The sequence below is a fragment of the Schistocerca gregaria genome, chromosome 1 (assembly GCF_023897955.1).
Source record: "Schistocerca gregaria isolate iqSchGreg1 chromosome 1, iqSchGreg1.2, whole genome shotgun sequence".
Taxonomy (NCBI): Eukaryota; Metazoa; Arthropoda; class Insecta; order Orthoptera; family Acrididae; genus Schistocerca; species Schistocerca gregaria.
In genome coordinates, this window is record NC_064920.1 from 1,082,777,424 (window position 1) to 1,082,793,250 (window position 15,827).

General features: G+C 38.8%; 1 protein-coding gene across 2 annotated transcripts in view; it reads left to right on the forward strand.

The window, feature by feature from the left end:
• The first annotated feature begins 775 nt into the window (after positions 1-775).
• The window catches only part of LOC126281879 (zinc finger protein 37-like), a 77,433-nt gene continuing 62,381 nt past the window's right edge, over positions 776-15,827 (forward strand). Inside the window, exon 1 of one of the 2 annotated variants that reach the window (XM_049981196.1) lies at positions 776-908. In XM_049981196.1, coding sequence (XP_049837153.1) covers positions 870-908 — 39 coding nt within the window. In that variant the 5' untranslated portion in view covers positions 776-869. Of the gene's footprint in view, positions 909-6,004; positions 6,329-15,827 lie in introns of those variants that run through there. The other variant, XM_049981186.1, reaches the window with a different exon arrangement.

The following is a 15,827-nucleotide window of genomic DNA, read 5'->3' on the forward strand; positions in this document are numbered from 1 at the left end:
TAGTACCCAGAGTCACTGATTCACAGTAGACAAAACACTAAACGTACTGTCTTGGATAAACCAGAACCAAAGTCGAAAATTGTGGTCGAGAAAATATAATGAGAAATGTCACAAATACGAGTGTCTGAGAAAGAGCAAATATCATTATGGAACATCTTAAAAAAAATTATCTAAGCCTGAAGATAGTGTTCCGTTACTGGGATTTAATTGAATGTGTTGCAACAGAAATTAGTACATGGACGTGGCAAGTTAAATTCAACACTGCGATCGAAACAGCAACATGCATAATTGTAGTTTTTCAGACCAACAGCAATTCGACTTCCAGTGACTGCAGCATATTCTATGCAACAGACATAAACGAATTGACGATACGCCTGAATTCTTCTAAATATCCCGAAGATAACTATTCGTTAGAGTTCAGCACAAAAAATGCTGCGCAAAGTGTGAAAGATACAGTTTTCAGTCGCTGTATTATGGGGATAGAGGACTAGGGGAAATCCGCTCATGAGTTGAACAGAGTTCCAGTGGTGCCTCACACATTTCAGTCGTTGTTCACGACAAGGTTAAGAAACACTATTGATATGAGAATGAAATGCAAATAAAAACTCCGACTGCCCCCCCCCCCAAAAAAAAAAGACAAAAACAAAGACAGCACACCTGTTATTCACGATTCTGTTAAAGAAATAACGCCTTCAATCAACTGAGTAATAAAGTGTACCCAAATATCGGAGATTTAATGCTGTACAAATAAAAGGAATCTCACTGGTTGCTCGACCAGAAGTGACGTCATGGTCATGTGACCGGAAGTGCGGCCATCTTGAATCTTTAGAGTGCATAACAAGTCTTGATATGCACAGCTGATTAGTGATATGTGGAACCGAAAACTCTCGTCAAACGTCTTACTTAAGGTAAGGGGCACAATCTTCGCTCATGCTTAGGAAAGGAGTTGGATTTTGCATCTTGGTCACACACGTAGAGGTTATTCATAAAAAATCACTTAGTCACACAAAACTCTTTCTGATTAGAATACTAAACAATAACTGTAAAGAAACTTTCAAAGACGGTAACTGCTGTATAACATATGTAAAACAAACCGTGCCGCTATAGATAGATACATTGAATTAAACGATTTTGGCTGTCAAAGAGCTCAATGTGTGAATCCTTCAATTACTAACGGTACCATAGCAGACTGTTATTGAAAGATCTCCCTCAAAACCCAAAGAAATTCTCGCTATATGCAGAGACAGTCAGTAGTGCAAAATGTAAGTGTCTGGACACTCATGGATGAAACAGTGAATGAGGATACCAAACTGAAAGGAGAAATGCTGAATTCTGTTTTCAACAGTTAATGTAGTAGAGTAGTGGGTTGTACGAGTCAAGAAATCGCGCAAAATAAATAGTTCTGCATTTGGAAAGAGCTGATAATGAAGTGCGAGACTACTCAGAAACTATACAGTGTAATTTCGAGATGATGTTATAAACTTCCAGGGATGAGAGAGAAGGATTAATATATCGATTTGAGGTAAGGGAGGGTGGTGTGGAAACGGTAGAGGCGAAAGTTGTAAGCAGAAATGTTTCTGATACCTCTCACACCAGAATACATGTACTGGTACAGTGGTACTGCAGGTTAGGCAACTTTCAGAGATGTTAGTATGGACCGAAACAAGAAAATAATTGTAGTAAACATGGGCTCTAAAATCCATACCTTAGGCCTAACAGCTATGGGCAATTGTTCAGTAGAAGAGATATGAGTGTGAGAGACGAGCAAGTGCTCATAGCTATTTGGTGAGAATTTTAGATCCCATGTTTACTTGACATTTTTGTCCCTTTATGGTCCATATTACCACCTCTGAAAGTTGCCTACCCTGCAGTCTTAGCAACAACAGCACCAATACATGTATTCCACTGTCAGAGGTATCGGAAATATTTATGCTTTCAATTTTCGACTTGGTCGTTTCCGGACATATGCAAACTAATTAGATGTCTGAAACAGTTTTATAAACGATATTTCGATTCTTTAAAGAATTTTATAGTTCTTGCTGGAGAAATCGTAATTTCAATAGAACAGTCAATATCTTAGATCCCCTATATGATAGGTCGTGGAACTGTCCTTCTAGTGGTCAGGATGGCATTCGGCTCTCCATTCTGGATGTGACTACAATGAGTTCAATGTGTCAGTGATATTACAGCCCTGGTTTCGCCGTCAGGGCCCAAATGTGTGGCAGTTACTTGCAGTTACGGCAGTACTTGCACCTTTGGTTTAATATGTTTAAGTAAGATCGTTTTGCTGGGTCCCATCTGATCCTTTTCTACATTTCTTGCGTTAACACGTGGGCAGTGTCATTACATTAACTGAGATACAACAAGTTAAGGAGTTGAAGTGGAACATGCCTCCCCTCTTTGGAAGTTCAATCCAATAGTTCGCAGACTGTCAGCATTCTGGAAAGAATTCAGCAACATATTTTGCAGTTTAATGTATATGTACATAATATTTGATTTTCCTTACACTGTTCAGTTTAACTGACGATGTTTCTTGCTTAAGTACTTAATTAGTTCCTTCTTCCCAAGGTTGAACCAGTTGACTGGTAACTTGTGTAACAGGAACTCAGTCGGGTGGACGGTTTTTCATCTCAAACAGATTCAGGTTGCACAAAGAAGAGTTCAAATAATAATGGCACCTGAAACACTTGATAACAAGCCTGCCTGAAGTTACATATTACAATATTGCTGTACATGATGGAGCATCTGGTCACACATTAATGTGTCCCTTTTGAGTTGCCATTAGCACCTCCACTGAGCAGGAAAGGTCAGATTACAAGGTACCACTGAAATAGTTTAAGTTCAGAGCTGGGAGCGCTTCCAGGTGTTTATCTGGCAAGGATGTGCCACCTCTACAGTGTGGTAGTTCCTGCAAAGGTTGCTGGGAGATGTAAGGTTGCTCCTAAGTTATATAAAGGTGTGCCATTGGTTAACAAACCACTCAAACGACTGCTTTTTAGCTCTAGTCATGTTGTGCCTTAGGTTGACGTTGCTCATAACAGCTTGCAACCACCACTTCAGTTTCATAAATAGAATACATCCATTGTATCCCCACTATTTGAAAATAAGGTTCCAGTGCCAGAATGTCCTACAGACATCCATCTGCTCCAGCTCCCTCAAGCATTTACTGTACCTTGCATACTCTTGCATCAGCCTGTAACATTTCGTTAGGGCATTGCAAAAACCACCGACTTCCATTCCAAAGATAGTACATTACTATTTAGAATCCTACACAATTAATTACAACAAAGAGAATAGCATCTTAATACGCTGCCAAATGAATGGACAACCCTCTCCACTCCAACAAAACAAAATAAACAGTATTCCACCAAAGATACACAAAACCAAAATACAACTGTCAGTAATGATTCCCATGAATCCCATAACCTCCTCTACATATAACTACAAAAAATGAACACCCTAAATTAACATATCAAGTAAAATTCACTCTCATGAAAAATAAAAACGTAAGTAAACGAAACACTTCACAAAGAATACATGTAATTACTCTTCTCTCTATATATAAGTTTGTCATCTATGATTAATGCTCATAAATATACATTCAAATATATGCAAAACTGTAGTTATGTCATTTGTTACCACAAATACACTTAAAAAATAAAACATCCTGGTATATGTTCCTACTCCTTAAATTTAATGTATTAGAATTTAACATGATGTTTGTGTGAGTGCTTGTGGTTTCCTATTATCTCCTTACTCCCTTCCTTCTTCCTATGGAGTGGTGCCATCACCAGTTGCAACAAACCTAGTGTGTCTTTATACAGATGTAGGCACCCCACATGTACAATAGTTGTATGTGTAGACAACTATAACTTGACATTTACTGGTGATGTCATTTTAACAACCTGCTACAGAACCTAGCACTGACTGATGAACTTCTTTATCTTACCCTTTGGGGTGTACAAGCTGATCAGCATTACTCACTGACCTATACAATATTACCTTAATTTACTATTATGTTCCCCATTCTTTGCTGACTTTCAGGGACCTTGGTGTTAGCTTTTTGCGCTTGTTTCCACACATCCTTCAATGTCCTAGCAAAGTTTTATACAGGTTCTCAATCTTCAGTTTATCCACCTTAAATGTCGAGGCATTTTCCTACTGAACACCATCCCTTATTGTGACAGACCTGTTCTATATGGATCTTTGAATTATATGTTGCTACCACATCCAGTAAGAGTGTATGCCAGTCGTTATGTTGGCTGTTGACTTAATAGTTCAGCACCGTTTCAGCAGTTTGATGCATACTTTCCTTTCTTTTATTGGTCTGTGGATGCAATGGACTCCTTTTCAGCTTATGCATACATAACAACATCAGTCCTGACGTAAGGTTGGTGCCCTTATCTGTGATTATTGTCTCCGAAACACTGAACTTTATTAGCCAGTTATTTGTCTTTGCCTGTGCTACTATGTTCACTGTTGTGATCATCACCACACAGAGAAGAAATGATCTGTAATAGTAAGAACTTAGCAGTTTCCTGCTGGTGTCTAGCTAAAAGGGTCTAAAGTATCCATTCCAGTCACCTCGAAAGGTTTAGTTGCCACTAGAAACCTGTGTAGCAACACATGTTGCGACTTCAAGCCTTACAGTGTGCATATTGCACATAGTTTTTCACATGTTGATCCACATCTTTTTTCTGTGTTCTCTACCAATAATGCATAGCTGCTCTCCAGTCTGTGATTCTACAACCTCTGTGCATGGATAATACATCTTCATTTGCTTCCTTCAATACTTCCTCCTGAAGAGCAGCAGAGGCCCAAGTGTGGTACAGTGTCCACACACTGGGCGAATAACCAACAATACAGTTTGCCCGCACAAGGAAGCTATCCAGGGTCAGGCATGAAGCAGGGTCCCCCAGATTCTGGAGCCAAAGCTAGTGGTAGTCAGCTGATAGGTGGCCTTCTGGTTGGAAGGCACCTGTCAACTCCCAGTGGAATTCAGACTTCGGTGCAGCAGGCAAGCCTGCAGTATAATGGAGACACAGATTGCAGTGACAGATGATGCATTTCAGGTTGATGACTGGCGTAGACTTCCTCTCATAGTTAGCTGCAGGTGGTCACCAGTGCTGCAATGACTTCTGTCTATCCCATATGTCATTGATATTATACCTCTTGCTTTGCAGTCGGGACCTGAACGTGTGTCAGCTACCCCAAGACCAGGACGGTGGTACTTGTGGTATCAGTGTGGCCTTCATGGGTAACACTGCTTCGTCTGACCCACTTCCATGGCGTTTCGTGGGAGTTGCCCCTACATTAATTTGACCACACCAAGTAAGGCTGTTGCAATACTGCAATATTTTGTACAATTTTCACTCAGTTTGTATCTATGTAAAAAAAATGATGAAGAGGATCAATAAAGCAGTACAATGCAATACATTAAAAAAACTGTAGACAGTCAATAATATTGCACAGTACGAAGTCCATGAGCAGCTTTACTCAAGTCCGTGTGGCCCATATCAAATAAGACTAGCAGAATCATTGCACGTATACAAAGAAGGAAGACACAAATGGCTGCAGGTTTGTTTGACTAATAGGATAGTATGACGGCAATATCTAAACACCTGAACTGGCAGATGGTTTTGAATATAGACGCCAGTTATCACGCGAAAGTCAGCGTATAAAGAGTCAAGAATCAGTATTAAGTAAAGAATCTGGCGATATTCTTCATCGCTCTTCCCTGTTAGGGACCATGAAGACAAAATTACAGTGCGCACATTTTATCCAATCATTCTTCGCGCGGTCCACGCGCGAATAGAAGGAGAAAAAACCCAGTCTTAATTATGACAATCTGCAAACCTGGTGTACGCTCTGTTTTGATTTTTTTTATAATGGTAGGTGATCTAGGCTATATGTGAAAATACAACCTTCACTATGTGGAGAAAGCAAGGAGGTTCAGATTGCAACTCTCTTGGGTGAAAGCCAGATCACTGGAGAAAGACAACACAATCAGAAAATCTTTGCCCCAGCTGGAAAACAAACACAATACAATATGGCGCCGGTTTGTTTATTTGTAAATATGTAGGAGTTAGTGAACTGTCATTTTCCAAAGAAACACAATTTTTTGCGAAATCGGTCTTAAAGTCGGTATCGTGTTATGGATCTTAATCTGCCCTCCAAACTAAACGAGTACGGAAATTCTTTTAAACGAACATGCCGATTATGTGGTCGCATAGGAAGAAGGTTTACAGATATATTTGCGGAGTTACCTACTGGAAAGAACACCTCATCGGAATTGTCTGAGTTGATTCACAGTTGTGTGAAGCTTCAAGTAAGTAACTTATTTAATTTTAATTTTAGTTCTTTTGTTGTGGACTATCTATCGTTCTAGACCACATAGGTCCTTTCCTCTTAAAGCGTATTATGTATGCTGTGTGTGATACTTTTGGCCTATTGATTGACACTGTATTACCTTGAGAAATCCTATATCATTGGGAGATGATCCTTAGATGAATATAGGTAAATAAAAGCATTAGCATGTGTCGTCTGCTACCTGTTTGCAGTTAGTCTTTGACATGCCCTTTTGTGGTCATTATCAGGATGTATGTAATTGAGTCACGAAGAAGACAGAAAGCTACTGAAATAGTTTATGGTGTCCTGTTGTTATAATTCTTAAATTGGTTATGTGTGTTCACAGTTAACGTAGAAAATGGCAACAGCCTACCTGTGTGCAGCTAACCTCCAAGAGCTTGTTACTCGGACAAAGACTACCATTCACTCAGTATGATAACCAATGCTTTTTTGGAGTAATGGTACAGTCATTGCAACATTCCATCAACTATCCATCCAATGAGGCATTTCTTATCAAACATGTCATTATTTTAGTTGTCTAAAATGACCTTGCTTTTGATGTAATGTTCTGTCCTAAATTTTTGAACTGTATGGATTCTTACATATTTAAATTACTTTGTAGATTTGTGTGCATTTAACTGTAATATTGTTTCTAGTTCTGTTTCCAAAGTTGTTCAATAATTTGTGAGACTTTTTCTTTTATTTGTGAGTAATATGTAATAACGTCTTTTACTCAGTGCTATTTTAATTTTACTGCCGACATCTTGGAACGTATTTTCTGCATAGCGCCTATTAAATGTAGAAAATATGTCTACATTTGCAGAAGCAGCTCATTTATTTACAAATAAATCTGTTTCCAGCTGAAGAGAGTGAACACCCTCTGTCTTACCCTCACATTGTTACAAATTTGGAAGAGTAGGAAAAAAAATTAAATTCACACAGTTTTTATTCTCTCTTCCCCCTTTCCTTCACAACTTCCATATATTATTTCCTCTTTATTTCTTAATGGTTTGATGTCAAGTACCCTATTGCCATACATATAAATTAACTAATCAAAAGCTCAGGCAAAATACTAACTTAGTTTTCAAGCTTTCTGAGTAGGTGGTCACCTGGAATTCTTCAAGAACAGTGCATTGCAATTAATATGTAACTCTTATTAAACGAACAATTCCAGAGTTATGTAGAACTGAAAGTAGCACATCTTGCAGAGGCTTCTTGGAAAATCATTGTAAGATAAACTGTAATTATACAAACACTGTATTGCCCTTGTCTAGGCCAAGCCAAGTAAACGCATCAAGGCAAATGATATTTATGTCCTCAACGTCAGGGCAGTGGAACATGATATTAATGTCAGATCATTTGCCACTAAATTTAATAAATTGTTCCTATCAGTAAGTGAAGCCTTAGGACAAGAAATGGACAGTCAAAAGGAAATCTGTTAGACATACTTAGATATGGTTTGCATAATCAAGCAGTTCAGTTTGTCTAAGAACTGTTGAAGAGATTACAAAAATCATTATATCATAGGGGAAGGAAAAATCTTGTGTGGCTTGGCAGGCTTCCCTCCAGTTACCTTTTTAATTAGTCACTTATGAATTATTTACGAATAAAGGAGATGACTCACTGAAAGGCAGAAGCACTACATCATTGATTGGTACACAAACAAAAGGTACTGAGTTTTGTTAGCTTTCAGGATGAAATTTCTTTTTCTAGCTTGTAGCAGAAACATACACACAAAAACAACATACTCACATGCACACACCTGTCTCCCTACATTATGTTCAGTCGAGTTGACTGAGCATAGGCATGTGAATATTAGTGAGTGTGTATGTCTTTGTGTGCATGTTTCTCCTACAAGTAAAAAGAGGAATTTCACTCCGATAGCAAAGCCCAGTACCTTTTCTTTGCTTACCTATTAATGACACAGCACTTTTGCCTTTTGGTGAGTCAGGTCCTTTATTCCTAAGTAGTTCACGAGTCTCAATGAGAGCTTTCTGTACATTTTTAAAATCTGTCAGTGAGTCAAGGTTTGTTTCCTGAAAGACTAATGTATGCCATAGTAACACTCATTTATGAATGTAGAGATAAGCAAGTGACCTCTAATTATACAGCTGTTTCCCTTCTTCCCATGTTGGTAAAGCTTCTCTGAGAATTTAGCTTACAACAGAATAATAGACATCTTTCTAACAGTAACAGCAACAGCCCAGTTTGGCCTCTGTACAGGCTTCCACTTAGAGACAGAAATATATGACCTCACAAATTCAGTTCTGGTAGAACCAAACAAGAAAAATCACACTGGTATCATTTTTTGTGATCTTAGCAGCCCTTCAATTGTGTAGATAACAAAAAAAAAAAAAAAAAAAAAAAAAAAAAAAAAAAAAAAAATTCTTGGGAATCTGAAAATATACGATATTAGAGGCATTCTTCTTCCATGGCTAGAGTGGTGACTGGGTACTCAGTTTTAATGCTAGAAACATTTGTCATCCATGGCATCACTTACAGGAGTAATCATTTCAAAACTTAAAGCTAAAATATCTTGTGCCTAGGATGACATTTCACCCAAACTGCTAAATGAATGCAGAGGAGGGTTAGTGAAACCTCTGACACACCTAATAAATCATTCCTCTGCCATGGAGGATGCCCTGTGCTCTTGAAAATCACTGACATCCTACCAGTGTATAAGAAGGGAATAAAAACTAACACAAAAACCTTCAGGCCAATATTCTTAACTTCAGAATTTGGGATATTGCTGGAGAAAGTAATATTAAACCAAGTTGAGGCATATTTCATCAAACATGATCTATTCAGTAATGTACAACGCAGTTTTAGAAAAGGAAGATCTACTGTAATAGCAGTAGCAACTTTTATGCATGAAATATTAAACAAATAGTCATTTTTGTAGATATAAGTAAAACTTTTGGTACTGTGAATTGTACCCATTTGAAAGACAGGAAACAGAGTGTCAAACTCACTTATGAAAGGAATGAACAAGTGCTAACAGCTAAATCAACCTACAGTATACTGCAGTGTGGTGTGCCTCAAGGAAGTATAATAGGGCCTTTTCTGTCCTTTGTGTTAGTGTCATAATTGAATCAAAAAATTGCAAGGTCATAAGCTATGTTGATGACACATCCATTGTCAGCTGGGGCCATGATATGCAAACTGCTGCCACCATTAGTGAAATTAGTTACAATATGTATAATATAACTAAACATACTGCAAATAAGCCACATGAAACTAATGAGGAGACAGTGAAAATGCAATTCACTTGGCTTTAATCTGAACGTAAATCATACTCCACTTGCATCTCCATTGGCACATAGCTACACGAATGAATACAAATTTCTGGGTACTATTGTTGATGAACACCTGTCATGGAAAGAGCACATAGGCCTCTATCACATTTGTAAGAAAATCAATAAAAATTTGTACCTACTGGCATGGATCTCAGCCTTCTTGGGTGATAGTAGCTGAAGGCAAATATATTTTGAAGTGATACATTCACGTCTTCAGTATGGTATTGAAAATGGTTCAAATGGCTCTGAGCACTATGGGACTTACAATCTGAGGTCATCAGCCCCCTAGAACTTAGAACTACTTAAATCTAACTAACCTAAGGACATCACACACATCCATGCTCGAGGCAGGATTCGAACCTGCGACCGTAGCGGTCGCGTGGTTCCAGACTGAAGCGCCTAGAACTGCTCGGCCACATTGGCCAGCCTATGGTATTGAGATATGGTGTGGGACACCCTCAGTCTATACAGGCAGACTTGTTAGACTACAAGTAACAGTGACAGCTAAGGTAAACAAGAGAGAACCGTATAGAGAAATTTTTGGAAACTATAAAATACTTACCATCTGCTCTGTATATATCCTGCAGGAAATTATGTTTGTGAAACTAAACCCAGAACAAAATTTATTAAATGCTAATGTACATAACTACAACACGTGGAGAAGTGAAAGCTTTCACAGAACTGCAAGTAATGCAGTTTTTGTACAACAGACTGTTCCATGCATAGATTTTGACAAAGAGGGTCAGTTTATCGCAATAGATGGGCAGGGAACAGCCTGGCTAAGAACAATAATTACAACATTGGGGATGGCCTGGATGAAAGAGGAGAAGCAACTACAAATGCAAATGTGAGTTTTGTGGTGGTTCTGCAGTGTCATGACCAGCCCTGTGCTAACACTGCTTTGAGCTGTGTGAACACTAAGTTGAGCAGGTTGCTGCTGACTGAAATGAAATGTCATATGATTGCAGTGCCTACTGCTACACCTGTTCAGGAGTAGGCCATGTCTAGTATATTATCACCTTCCAATCACATTATTAAATTACATTAATTTAATGTACTGTAATAATGTAATTAGGAAATTGTGATTACCAGACATGGCCTGCACCTAAATAAGAGAGGGAAAGATAGGTTGGCTGAGATTCTTGCAGACAATATATGGGGAGGGGGGTCACCATCAGACATAGCACTGTCCCTGTGGTTACTGGCATCAGAGGGGCACCATTTTTGGGTTAGAATCCTGATTCAGGCACCTTGTTTCGAAAGAAGTCAAAGTAACAGAAGAGCCCACAAAATGCTCATGAGTGCACAGAAAAGTAAGGTTAGCTTAGTTCATCAAAATATCAGATGGTTGAGTAATAAGGTAGAAGAGCTTCTTGTTGGTTTGTAAAATTTGGAGGGCTCAAAGAACATAGACATCCTGTGCCTGTCTGAGCACCACATAACCAAGGGTTACATACAAAAGATGATACTGTAGCAGCTCACTCATGCAAAACAAATATGAGAAAAGGAAGATTTGTCACATATATGAAGAGAGAAGTTCAGAAACATTGTGACAAGTAGATTTTATAGTGCTCAGCATGCAGTAGTGTGTGCTTGGGAATAACAACCAAGAGGCGTGTGCCACATGAGTGGGTAGTGATGAACTGTGACCAAGAAACAGCTGAACCACCCCATTGCTGAGCACGCCGCCCAACATGACATTCTTCATTTCAGTGCCATCTGGGCCCTTCTCACAAACACCAGCTTTCCTGAATTGCGCAGGTGGGAACTCTCTCTGCAATATAACCTACGTTCCCATTACCCTCCTGGCCTCAGCCTTAATTAGTCATTGTCCTCACACATCTACCCACATCCCTGTTCCCATTCCAGCACTACATAGTCCTCTTTTCCACCAACGCACCTTCAGTTATTTTCTTCTCTTGTTTTCCACTACCCTTGCCACCCTCTCTCCATCTAACCTCCCAATTGTTGCACCTAGAGCACCTAGATGCTCTATCTTATATCCACATCATCCCTGTATGCTCCCACAAGAAGCCCTTTACTGCCCTCACCTTTACCCTGCTATTCCTCCCTGCCCCAGCCTTTTCCTTTACCCCACCACCTGGTTGCCTCTCCCATTGTGCACTGCTGCTTGTAGCATGGCCTCAGCAGCCAGAGACTGCAGTCACGTATGTTTGTGAGTTGTGTTTGTGTGTTGTCTATCTGTGATGAAGGCTTTGTTGGCTGAAAGCCCACTTTCTGACAGTCGTTTTTGTTGTTCCTATCTGCAACTCAGTATGTGTGTATCACCAATGTCTTCTGAACTGAAGAAAATTATATATTCTCTCAAAAATAAAAGCTCATGTGGTTTTGATGGTGTTTCCAATAGATTACTAAAGATTTGTTCCCATATAATAAGCACAGTTGTATCTGAAATATGCACTACACCATTGATTCAAGACATTTTTCCAGAGAGGCTTTACTTTGCCATTGTTAAATCCCTCTTTAATGAAGGTGATAAGATAGATGTCAGTAACTACCGAACTGTTTTGCTGCCGACATTTTGCCAGATTTTTGAGAAAGTTATCTATTGTAGAACAGTATCCAACCTGAGCAACAATAATATCCCCAGCAAATCACAGTTTCGATTTCAAAAGAATTGCTGTACTGAGAATGTCTTTACATGTTAATTCACCAAATTTTACAAGTGCTGTTTGGTACTTTCTGTGCCCTATCTAAGAAATTTGACTGAGTGAATCACAGTATTCTCCTAGATAATTTACAGTTTTATGGGCTTGGTGATATAGCCAACTAATCGATAATGTCACATCTAACCAAAAGAATGCAGAAAGTTGTACTTAGTAATTCAACCATTGCAGTCCAGGATATCATTCTGACTGGAGAGAAATCGTGGAGGGTTTCTAAGGCTCAATGTGTGTAAGTGATCTTCTATTTGATACACAACAAGCAGAATTAGTCATTTTTGCAGATGACACTAGCATTGTAATCAATCCAAGCATGCATACAGAAGCAAAAGAAATGGTAAACAAAGTTCTTAAAAGTATCAGTGATTGGTTTTCTACAAAAGGCCTCACTCTCAATTTTAAAAAGACACATCATATTGAGTTCTGCACATCTACAGGTACTACACCAATGATAAGTGTGTGTAAAATGAAAAAATAATAAATAGGGTGCCAACTTCAGAATTTTTAGGTATCTATGTAAGATGAACATCAACAAAAGCAAAACAAGGATAATGGAATGTGGTTGAATTAAGTCGGGTGATGCTGAGGGGATTAGATTAGGAAATGAGACACTTAAAGAAGTAAAGGAGTTTTGCTATTTGGGGAGCAAACTAACTGATGATGGTCGAAGTAGAGAAGATATAAAATGTAGACTGGCAATGGCAAGGAAAGCGTTTCTGAAGAGAAATTTGTTAACAACGAGTATAGATTTAAGTGTCAGGAAGTCGTTTCTGAAACTATTTGTATGGAGTGTCGCCATGTATGGAAGTGAAACATGGACGATAAATAGTTTGGACAAGAAGAGAATGGAAGCTTTCGAAATGTGGTGCTACAGAAGAATGCTGAAGATTAGATGATTAGATCACATAACTAATGATGAAGTATTGAATAGAATTGGGGAGAAGAGGAGTATGTGGCACAACTTGACAAAAAGAAGGGACCAGTTAGTAGGACATGTTCTGCGGCATCAAGGGATCACAAATTTAGCATTGGAGGGCAGCGTGGAGGGTAAAATTGTAGTGGGAGACCAAGAGATGAATACACTAAGCAGATTCAGAAGGATGTAGGTTGCAGTAAGTACTGGGGGATGAAGAAGCTTGCACAGGATAGGGTAGCATGGAGAGCTCAGGACTGAAGACCACAACAACAACATGTTGATGAGAATTTAAACTGGAAAAATCTCATTTTGCACCTCCTAAGACAACTTAGTTGAGCCACATTTGCACTTACATTCATTGCAAATCTTAGGGAGAGACAAATCCAGTTGACATATTTTGCATATTTTCATTGAATAATGTCATGGAATAATGTTGTGGATAACTCTTCTCTAAGAAAGAAAGTCTTCATGGCCCAAAAACTTGCTGTAAGAGTAATGTGTACTCTCACTCATGATCATCTTGTAGACATCTGTTTAAGGTGTTAGACATTCTGAGTAATGATTCAGAGTATATTTATTCTCTCATGACGTTCACTGTAAACAATCCACTACAGTTAAAAATGAACAATGATGTACACAATCACACCACCAGAAGGCAAACTTAGATTCATTCCTTCACATTAATGGTGCCTTTAGCACAAAAAGGGATGCACAGTGCTGCAACAAAAAATTTTGGTCACTTCCACAGTGATATGAAATGTCTGACAGACAGCAAAATAAAATTTGCAAACAAACTGAGAAATTTATTTACATATTTCAATTGACTGTGCTTATGAGCAACAACTGTGGTTGTGGTGCTCACCAGTGCACATTGCAGGCAGCATGACGAGCATTAACTAAATTATGAGTGCCACACAAAAAAAATGTCTGGCCACCATAGGACAATTAAGACTGGAGAGTTTGAGTGATGACATGTGATCAGCAAACAAACTGTCGTATTGACCATAGGGTCCACACAGTGGGAGGTGAACAGCATTCAGCACACTGGACTCATAGAGGACAATGGTTCAAATCTGTGTCTGGCAATCGTGATGTGGGTTTTCTGAGATTTCTCTAAATCACTCCAGGCAAACCTGAGACAGTTCCTTTGAAAGGGCACGTCCGATAACCTGCCTCATACATGAAACAAGCATGAGTTTGCTCTTGGTCCATAATGACCTCAGTGTTAATAGGATGTTAATCCCTAAACGTCCTTCCTTCCTTCCTTCCTTTCAGCAATGTGAGATTGCTGAGGTTCAGCAACAATATGGAAAGGATAGACTGCTACTCACCACACACAGGAGGCAGCAGTACCCAGATACAGTGACCACGTGCTTGTATGAATTTGTGTGTGTGTGTTTTCTATTTTAAAAGAAGTACATTGTCTGAAAGCTTTATTGTTTTAGCAACATTTTTCATTGTATTTGTATGTGACATGTCCTGGATTTTCCATTGTTTGCTTGCTGCAATTTAGCATTTTTGTCACCTCTCTTTGGGTCCTGGTAGATTACTGTACCATTGGCAGAGTGAGTGGGGGCCCCACAGACACATAGAAGTTCTTGAGAAATTAGTATTGGCACACAGGTGAAAGAATATCAGGAGTAGTGGACACTTGGGACTGAGACAATCACTTCAAGACACAGGGCATATTCTGGAGTTCAGTATAACCATAATAAGTAAGGGCACAACTGTGACAGCTTGGTATCAGTAATTTATCTGTCAAAGGAGCATTTTACAAAGATAATAGCATCAATCAACTTAATACAAGAAAAATGTAAGTTGTATATAGAAACATGGGGATATAAAAACATTAAATGACTGGACAGGTGGTTGGCTGTTGCATTGTTGGAGGAGCCATCCCTGCATTTGCTTCAAGTGATTTAGCAAAATCTAAGTCAGGGTGGCTAGACAGAGCATGAGAGACTATCTCCTCAAATCTGAGGCCAGCGTGATAACAAATACTTTACCTCAGTCACTTATACAAAATATACAATTCTCCTACATAGTTAGTTAGTTATTGTCAACTTCAGTGGATTATTTTCCACAGTAATCGTAATGATGTTGAATGAGTCATTTTACATTCACATCACAAAGTAATTTGTAAATATGGCTACACTCTGAAAATTTACACCACGTTCTTTTTTGTTTTATTTATTTTTTGAAATATATAAATGTGAGTTAGAATTCCTATCCACCATCTTTTACGCATTACAGTATTAGAAATTCTCGTGCAGAAAGGAACGATCTGTCAAGGTGAAACTTTTTCAGTTTGTATTCAAATTTTACTTTGATGTCTGCCTGGCAAATGATCAAAAACTTAATTTGTGGCATTTTGCACCCCTTTTTGCACACAAGACAACCATGATGTGGAGTAATGAATGTAATTTTTCCTTGTTGTTGTTGTTGTTATGGTCTTCAGTCCTGAAACTGGTTTCATGCAGCTCTCCATGCTACTCTATCCTGTGCAAGCTTCTTTGTCTCCCAGTACCTACTGCAACCTGCATCCTTCTGAATCTGCTTAGTGTATTCATCCTTTGGTCTCCC